The 9,984-nt window shown below is 39.6% G+C and overlaps 1 protein-coding gene across 1 annotated transcript; it reads left to right on the top strand.

The window, feature by feature from the left end:
* The first annotated feature begins 257 nt into the window (after window positions 1-257).
* On the top strand, window positions 258-3,869 carry LOC133659642 (uncharacterized). Its single transcript, XM_062062225.1, has 7 exons — window positions 258-559; window positions 790-835; window positions 1,201-1,292; window positions 1,665-1,775; window positions 1,865-2,144; window positions 2,322-2,399; window positions 3,388-3,869. Exons 1-7 carry the CDS (start codon window positions 258-260, stop codon window positions 3,403-3,405), a joined length of 927 nt encoding a protein of 308 aa, XP_061918209.1. The 3' UTR covers window positions 3,406-3,869.
* The last annotated feature ends 6,115 nt before the right edge of the window (window positions 3,870-9,984 follow it).

Here is a 9,984-nt window from a genome sequence, read left to right as displayed (position 1 = left end):
TTGTTGGTCGACAGGAGCTGTATCTTCTGCAAGCCCTATCCAACCACATTTAAGTACCAGCTGCTATTATCCAGACTTTGCAGGAACTCTTTGAACTTGTGAAAGCACAACTGGAACATCCAGCCCCAGATGTCACAGTGGAGAAGACAGGCACCAAAGGACGCCCCACAATTTTGAAGGAACTGCTTGGCGTACACCTTCCTGTGCCTTGAATAGCCACACTGATGGGTGTTTCAAGAATGACAATCTATCGAAGGATGAGAGAGAATGAGCTTTCTGTCAGGGCCATGTATAGTCCCATCACCGATGCTGAGCTTGACTATTTGGTTTCTGACATCAAGCGTGATTTACCAAATGCAGGCTACACAATGGTAAAAGGCCGACTGGATTCTCTGGGACACAGAGTTCCATGGAGAAGAGTTGCTGCCTGCATGCACAGAGTTGATTCCATAGGTATCATCTCAAGACTGTCTGGTCTTGGCTGTGTCATACGCAGAGTTTACTCTGTACCAGGGTCCTTGTCCCTGGTACATGTGGACACAAATCACAAGTTGATCAGGTTTGTATTGAAGATGTTTATATATATATGTAATCTGATAATCAACCAGTTCTCATTTGTACAGTGACTATCCATCATGGGGATATGTAATTTCACATAATATATGGAATATTTTTATTTGTATGCATTATTCTGGACCTTTACCCACTTAAACCACATTTCACTGTTTGTACACTGTTTAGTGCACAAATCGTAAATGACTAAATTCAAGTTGTATGTTTGCTTCTCAGATACAATATTGTCATATTTGGAGGAATCGATGGTTTTTCGAGAAAGGTAGCCTAATTTTTGTTTTTTACAAATCACATTATAATAATTAGTCTTTCTGTGGATTGTTTCATTTTAAAAAAAATTTGGAGGCTACAATAGTACCATTCTCAGTCCAATTGCTCCATGTACTTAAGCCTCCCAGGACAGGATCTTGTACATAATTTTTAATTTCACCCTCGCCTTCCCTGTAGCCAATATGCCAGAATCTCACATTATTGAGGCAACTTATCCAAAGCAGTTGTTCAAATTTGGCAGTTGCCCACATATTGTATTCAAACTGCCATCGTGTTTAATTTTTTTTTTTTTAGTTTCCAAGTGTAATCTTGGTGCAGGTGCACACGCATGGTTTACATTTTATTTGACTTTTGTAGATACTGTACTTAAATGCAGCGACCAACAACTGTGCTTCAACAGCATTTCACTTCTTTCTGGAGGCCACTCAACAACATGGTTTACCCTCAAGGTAGTGTTATTCAGATTATTACAATGCTATGCATATTGGCAATTTTCAGAAATGACAGATACAAATATAATATTATGTACCCCATCCTTTGGCTGAACAACAGCATTAAGTGCTTATACTATTTGATTTAAAAAAACTAAGACAGGAACATATTTTATGCCATTTCTCCACATAGTTCATATTCTTTGCTCATGGTTCCTTGCTATTGTCTCACTGCATGTTTTTAGCTGTAACCAAAAAGGGGACTTTATATGCATACTATTATTACTGGGCACATTTGTTAATGCTGAAAATACGAATTGGATAGTGTACTCATGTACAAAAGTTACAAATACATTGTTCTGTTGATTCCTCCATTTTAACCAATTTCAGGGTACGAGCTGACCAGGGAGTAGAGAACGTGGACATCGCCCGGTTTATGTTCACAGTCCGTGGCAACAATCGTGGAAGTTTCATCTCGGGAAAGAGTGTCCACAATCAAAGGTACAATTCCTCTAGCTTTCACTTATTAACACAATATCATGTTTGCCTTCATGGAAATAAAATGTTTATGTTTTTGTGACCCTCAATAGGATAGAGCGGTTATGGCGAGATTTGTGGATCTCTGTATCGTTCAAGTATTCCAACCTTCTGTATTCTCTTGAAGAAAATGACATACTGGACATCTCGTCCATAGACGACATATTCTGTGTCCACTACGCATTTCTTCCAAGACTCAAAAAAGACTTGGAGATCTTCACTGAAGGCTGGAACCACCATCCAATGCGCACTGAGGGAAACCGAAGTCCGATGCAGATGTGGGAATGTGGACAGATGTTGAACAACAGTGATGCTCATTCTGAGAACATTGCAGTAAGTGTTTTGTCGACAGTATTTTTGTGGCTAAAAAAAAGAAAACAATCAAAACACGAGGATTGAATTAGCGTATACTGAACAAAGATCCAGGAAGAATGGAACACCTTGAAAATAAATAACAACCATACACTGTAATGATCTGTGTAAACTAAAATACTCTCTTTTGGCACATAGGATCTTCAAGAGCCGGACATTGATTGGGAGACTGCGGCTGATTATAATGGCAACGACTTGGAACCTGAAACTGGCATTGTGGTGCCTGAATATGATTGCCCTCTAACTGAGGAGGAGCTGAATGAACTCCAAACTCTCATTGATCCGAATGACCCAAACTCGACAAATGAACAACTATACATTGTCTGCCATGAACATGTGAAACGACTGCGCATACAATGAGTTTGGAGTTCATTCATCTCCACTGAGCAAAGACTGATCCAAAACACATCTCCAAGGCATCACCTCTCTACTTACATTGAATCAAACCTAAATCTCCTGCATGACAAGTGGGACTCCTACCACTCGCCCACCAGTGCTTCCTTAGTAACATTGAGTTTTACAATACCTTAGTAACCATCTCATATCTGTGATGTGATGCTTACAAGACTCAATGTTACCTCGGATGCACTGGTGGTCCAGATGGTAGAAATCTCACCTGTCATGCAGGAGGTTTAGATTTGATTCAATGTGAAGTCACAATTTTTTATTCCACTCCCCCCGTTCATTTCACATTAAGACAAGACCTCCATTGAAAGACATAGTGTGGTCACTGTGGCCTCCCTGAGGACATCTCCTGTAGGTTTTATTGATGACGCCTTATAGACATGTTCTGGACCACTCATTGCACAGTGGGTCTCCTCCTTAAACTTAAACCCCTCAAGGGGCGGCGTGGCAAGGTTGGTAGAGTGGCTGTGCCAGCAATCTGAGGGTTGCTGGTTACTGGGGTTCAATCCCCACCTTCTACCATCCTAGTCACGTCCGTTGTGTCCTTGGGCAAGACACTTCACCCTTGCTCCTGCTGATTAGCGCCTTGCATGGCAGCTCCCACCATCAGTGTGTGAATGTGTGTGTGAATGGGTGAATGTGGAAATACTGTCAAAGCGCTTTGAGTACCTTGAAAGTAGAAAAGCACTATACAAGTATAACCCATTTATCATTTATTTATTTATTAATACCGGCTAAATTCAAAGCCATTGACAATGGCCTGAGAGAGTACTGTTTTGAACTCTGCATATGTTCTCAGGTGTGCAACTGGGAATGAAACTGAGCAGGAACATGCATTAACCACAGGATAGCAGATGGTATGATTTGCACCATAACGAACCTCACAGTCATGGTCAAATTCCATGACTATTTTAAAGTGTTTACGTTCTGCATAACTTAAAGGAATATGAGACTGTCCTGTGAGCCACTGGCAGAACTTGCCAACATTAATATGTGTCTCATTGTTTTGTTTTTCAGCCTTGTTGACCTCATCTTCTTCTCTGGTCTCTGAGTTGTGTTCATCCTCTTCTGAAAAAGTGATAGAAAGTTTTTAGTTTAGTTTTTTTCATGTTGAAACAGGAAGTTTTATGATGGCATTGATGATACAAAACAAACTTCAGTTTAAGCATTAAAAGGCAGTATGATTATAATGTAAGTGTTGATGTTGACTGCTATGTAAAGGACTATATAGGACAAATATATGTAATCCACCAAATTAACTGCTAACAAACTGTGCTTTGTAATTGTTTTGAAGGTGAAGCAACAACATTTGAATTAAAAAGAAAATATTCACCTTCATCCTCCATAGCCTGTACAAAGTCTTGGAGAAAGTTGACCTCTGTGGACTCTCTTTGATGTCTCATTGTGCCAATCTCACTAAAGACAGGGGATAGGGACTGCACAAGAAAATCAGCATCCACCTTGAGTTTATAAAAAGAAGAAAGTCATGACAGTTTAATTGTGGATATTCTGTAAATTATTAAATGCAGATGACTTTTTAATGGACATTATGAAATGTTTACCTTGCAAAAAGATCCTGGAACAAAAAGCTGTCTGCAGATGTCGTTTTCCTGCTGGACTAAGGTGAGGAGGTCATACAGTTTCATTCCAGAGGAGATTTGTTGGAGCATGGGCAGTAACCTGACTATAGAGTGTAGAACTAAAGAGCTATAACAAAAATAGTGAATTAAGTACATTAGCAACAAAAGTTGAAGCGATACTGAGGGACATGTCCTACCGCACAATGTCTTCCTTTTTTTCAATGGACACATGACAAAATCCTGTCTGTGTAAGCCATCAGGAGTTCACTGTCAGCAGCCTCAATCTTTGAAAAGTACACAAGTAATGAAATCATAACAACATATGAAACCCAAACATGAAATTATTCAAAACGCATTTTGCCCACACAATTAAATGGGCTACCTCTTTTATTAGTTCCATGAGCTCCAGGTCCACAACGTCCTTTTCAGTTATTGATCCCTGGTCAAATTCACCAGTGGATATGTAGCTGTAACACCACTGCATTAAAAAGTTTGGTGGTGGTCCACCCTTGTGCGAGACTCACAGCAAATATTTTTCCAATAGTCCTGTGATCCCAAAACAAAAGAAAAATACTATTACTAATAATAATACATTTTTATTTATAAAGCACTTTTCATACATTTAAAATGCAGCTCAAAGTGCTTTACATAGTTAAAAACAAAATGAGAAATAACACCCACACCCCATGAAGACAGTCAAACATGTACATAAAAATAAACAAACAACAACAACAATAATAATAACAACACAATGACAATGGCACATGCATGGATACAGAGGCTCCAGCGAGAAGAGCCAATCACAGGAACCCTCTGGACGTGGAGATCCAGAGGGCTCTTTGAGGAAACACTAGATGATAAAATAAATGGATTAAAAATAATTAAAATACACATCAGGTAAAAGTCCAAAAATAATATGAAATAAGATAAGATATAATCAAACATAAAAATAAACTACAATATGAAAAACTATAAAATAAAATACAATAATAACTGAAATATAAATATAATAAGACCATATAAAAATAGACTAAGATATGATGAAACATAAAAATAAGCTAAAATATGATCCATCCATCCATCCATTTTCTACCGCTTATTCACTAATAGAATAATCCTGCACATTGGGCCTAATAATTGTGTAGTAAAGTGGTTTTTGAATTCGAGCAATGTAATCTGAAAGATGTTTAAAATAACAACAATTAATGTTAATATTTTTGAAACAATATGCTTCTCATAACATGAGTATCTGTGTGCATGAGAGAGTGTAAAGAAAAGCATTGCTATAGTTTCACTTCATCTGCCTTTTTTTTGCAACCTACTTGAAGTTGTATTTTTCAAAGTCGGTCATTGAGTACTTTGGTACTTTGTCATCAATGCCCCCCTCAAAAAACCTCCTCTCCATCCCTGCCAGCATTTCTGTTTAGAAAAGGAAGATGCAAATTGGTTACTATAGAATACAGAAGTACAGTATATAACCAAAATGTGTAAGACCGATGACATGTCATGTCACAGCACATTTAATTTGAAGGTCAACAAATAAAACATACCAGTGTTAATAAAATAAAATAAATAAAACATACCAGCCCTACATGATTTTTCATTTACATTCAAATTTCGTAATGCAATCGAACAGAATGCAAAAGAGATGGGCTGGCTAGTCAGGCTAGGAAAGAGGTGTAAAATACAGGATGTTTCAGGCCAAAACGGGATACTTGACAAGCTCTGATGGCCTAAAATTCAGAGCCGTGTGTAGAGAGAGTATGGCCAGATGATCTCCTAAATGATTGGTCAAAAGTACCTCACGTGACTACAGGGTGCCTTGTTGGGGACCATCTTTGAAAACAAGTTGGTCATACGCTCTTTAAAAAATAAAACCTTTCTCCTTCGATTGACTTAGCAGCGCCACATGCCGCGTTGCACAGTGCGAATTACGGGTGCTCTGAGTGCAAGTGTGTACGTGTGGCTTGCACAGGTTGGAATATTACGGCCAAAAGTTTTTTAACTTGAGCATTGTTCGTATACTTGTTAATTGTGTTATACTTGGAAAAAAAATGCAGCTGAGATAGGCTCTAGCACCCCCCGCCACCCCGAAAGGGACAAGCGGTAGAAAATGGATGGATGGAAAAAATAGTTTTCATACTTGCGGATCGTTTTGTTTTTTTTACTTGTAGAAAATTGTTTTTGTTTCACATGCAAATCGTTTTTTAAATTGGAAAAAAAAGTATTTTTTTCCTGTGGAATGTTGGGCGTGAGTAAAAACATTCTGTGTTTGTGGAGTTTAGGCAGTAATTTTACTCCATACATTTGGCGCATGCAAAAACATTCCGGCTCTTCTGTTATGATTCTGATGCAGAATCTCTGAACTTGGCAGTATACCCAGCTGGCATTTCAACCTTTATTCAAAGTTGAAAAAACATTGAATTTGGTATTGAATTTGCAAAGTAATTTCAACATTTATTCTGGTACGTTGTTTAACATTGAAACTCATACGTGTGAAACGTTTATCATACTTGCCAACCTTGAGACCTCCGATACCGGGAGGTGGGGGGTGGGGGCGTGGTTAAGGGCGTGGTTAATAGGGGAGTATATTTACAGCTAGAATTCACCAACTCAAGTATTTCATATATATATATATATCTATATATATATATATAGATATATATATATATGTATATATATTTATTTTATTATACATATAAACAAAATAAATACTTGAATTTCAGTGTTCCGGGGGCTATCCAGTAGATGGCAGTATTGTCCTGTTTAACTTCTCCGTTCATGACTCGGCCACCGTTTTCAATGGAGAAGTCTGTTCTACAAAATGTACAGGCAACATAATTACATACCCCTTCCCCTTCGAACTGTCCTGGATGAACTGAAATTCTTGTTTCCATTCGTTTTGGAACTTGCAAGCGTATTTCTTCATCTTGCTCGTCGACGGCGTCGCCATGTCTGTAACTTTCTCGTTCTTCTGCTTCGTCTCCTTGTTGTGTGCGCAGTTGTGCACTCTACTCTCTAAAAGCCGTAGATGTTATGACGTCATTGGGCAGGCAAGCTGTTTATATTGTGGGAAAGCGGACGTGAGAACGGGCTGTTCCCACTCAGGTCCGCATTGCGCTGGAGGGGGCGTGGCCTCCAGCTCCGGCTGAATACCGGGAGTTTGTCGGGAGAAAATTTCTGCCGGGAGGTTATCGGGAGAGGCGCTGAATACCGGGAGTCTCCCGGTAAAAACGGGAGGGTTGGCAAGTATGACGTTTATTCTGGTACGTTGTTTCACTGTTGACACATCAACAGTGAAACGTACCAGAATAAACGTTGAAATGACTATGCAAAATCAATTCTAAATTCAGTGTTTTTTCAACCTTGAGTTTCAACGTTGTTTAAACTTTGAATAAAGGTTGAAGTGCCAGCTGAGTAATGTTATTTGGCCATATTGGTTGTTGTCCCGGAATCAACATTGTTTCACACATGAGTTTCAATTTTCCATACATCCATCCATTTTCTACCGCTTATTCCCTTTGGTTGAAGTGCCAGCTGAGTAATGTTATTTGGCCATATTGGTTGTTGTCCCGGAATCAACATTGTTTTACACATGAGTTTCAATTTTCCATCCATCCATCCATTTTCTACCGCTTATTCCCTTTGGGGTCGCGGGGGGCGCTGGAGCCTATCTCAGCTACAATCGGGCGGAAGGCAGGGTACACCCTGGACAAGTCGTCACCTCATCACAGGGCTAACACAGATAGACAGACAACATTCACACTCACATTCACACACTAGGGCCAAGTTAGAGTTGCCAATCAACCTATCCCCAGGTGCATGTCTTTGGAAGTGGGAGGAAGCCGGAGTACCTGGAGGGAACCCACGCAGTCACGGGGAGGACATGCAAACTCCACACTGAAAGATCCTGAGGTCAGGATCGAACCCAGGACCTGCGTATTGTGAGGCAGACGCACTAACCCCTGTTACACCGTGCTGCCCGAGTTTCAAGTTTGATATTGTTTAATGTCTTACATTACAATAAATAATAATCGAATCGTAGCTCCTGAATCGTAATCATAATCGAATCATGAGGTGCCCAAAGATTCCCACCTCTAGTGAAGAGAATGTCTAATTTTATATTTCCTGAGAGTCAATGTTTAACTATTAAAAAAACAATGTTTTACAGAGAAGGCCTCATAGCATAGTTTTCCCATGGTGTACTTGTTTCTATTTTATCTGATAAATTATTAGAAACTCCCAGGAAACCAATGCTTGCTGTTTTACTGTGTCACCAACATTAAACTGCTGCTGAAACTTATTTTTTCCTGTAAGACACTGATGCTTAAAGGCCTACTGAAACCCACTACTACCGACCACGCAGTCTGATAGTTTATATATCAATGATGAAATCTTAACATTGCAACACATGCCAATACGGCTGGGTTAACTTATAAATTGCAATCTTAAATTTCCCGCCACACTTCCGGTTGAAAACGTCTAGATATGATGACGTATGCGCGTGACGGAATCAGTTGATACGGAAGTATTGGTACCCCATTGAATACAATACAAAAAAGCTCTGTTTTCATTTCAAAATTCCACAGTATTCTGGACATCTGTGTTGGTGAATCTTTTGCAATTTGTTTAATGAACAATGGAGACTGCAAAGAAGAAAGTTGTAGGTATTAGCGGCGGACTACAGCAACACAACCAGGAAGACAGAGATGGATAGCAGACGCGCTAGCCGGCGAACTCACCTTAACTTCCTCCGTCTCGCCGACCGCATCTGTGATCGGGTGAGCTCCTTCGTCGCACCGTCGATCGCTGGAACGCAGGTGAGCACGGGTGTTGATGAGCAGATGAGGGCTTGCTGGCGTAGGTGGATAGCTAATGTTTTTAGCATAGCTCTGTGAGGTCCGGTTGCTAAGTTAGCTTCAATGGAGTAGTTAGCAACAGCATTGTTAACCTTCGCCAGGCTGGAAAGCATTAACCATGTATTTACATGTCCCTGGTTTAATAGTATTGCTGATCTTCTGTCTATCCTTCCAGTCAGGGATTTATTTATTTTGTTTCTATATGCAGTTAAGCACGATGCTATCACGTTAGCTCCGTAGCTAAAGTGTTTCGCCGATGTATTGTCGTGGAGATAAAAGTCACTGTGAATGTCCATTTCGCGTTCTCGACTCTCATTTTCAAGAGGATATAGTATCCGAGGTGGTTTAAAATACAAATCCGTGATCCACAATAGAAAAAGGAGAGGGTGTGGAATCCAATGAGCCAGCTTGTACCTAAGTTACGGTCAGAGCGAAAAAAGATATGTCTTGCACTGCATTCTAGTCCTTCACTCTAACGTTCCTCATCCACGAATCTTTCATCCTCGCTCAAATTAATGGGGTAATCGTCGCTTTCTCGGTCCGAATCGCTCTAGCTGCATTGAAAACAATAGGAAAATGTGAGGAGCCTTTCAATTGACTACGTCACGCTACTTCCGGTAGGGGCAAGGCTTTTTTTTAATCAGATACCAAAAGTTGCGATCTTTATCGTCGTTGTTCACTACTAAATCCTTTCAGCAAAAATATGGCAATATCGCGAAATGATCAAGTATGACACATAGAATGGATCTGCTATCCCTGTTTAAATAAAAAAAAATCATTTCAGTAGGCCTTTAAAGTTTTTACAGAAAAAAATAATAATGTTGAAGACTGAACTGTTATAGGCTAAAAAAATCAGACAAGCTCGGATGGATGTCTAATTGACTTGGTTGCAATTTTTGAGCAGGCTCGAGTGTATTTTTCAGACATGAAAATGTCATGTTGCCATATCTTACGAAT

The sequence above is a fragment of the Entelurus aequoreus genome, linkage group LG11 (genome assembly GCF_033978785.1).
Source record: "Entelurus aequoreus isolate RoL-2023_Sb linkage group LG11, RoL_Eaeq_v1.1, whole genome shotgun sequence".
NCBI lineage: Eukaryota > Metazoa > Chordata > Actinopteri > Syngnathiformes > Syngnathidae > Entelurus > Entelurus aequoreus.
The sequence above is the reverse complement of the archived record's forward strand: the minus strand, read 5'-3'. Positions and strand labels throughout refer to the sequence as shown.

Excerpts from the sequence above, each read along its gene's own strand:
- LOC133659642 (XM_062062225.1), top strand. The coding sequence starts at position 258 with ATGAGAGAGAATGAGCTTTCTGTCAGGGCCATGTATAGTCCCATCACC. Across the intron at positions 1,293-1,664 it reads CAACATGGTTTACCCTCAAG|GGTACGAGCTGACCAGGGAG; the intron begins GTAGTGTTATTC and ends AACCAATTTCAG. Across the intron at positions 2,145-2,321 it reads CTCATTCTGAGAACATTGCA|GATCTTCAAGAGCCGGACAT; the intron begins GTAAGTGTTTTG and ends TTTGGCACATAG.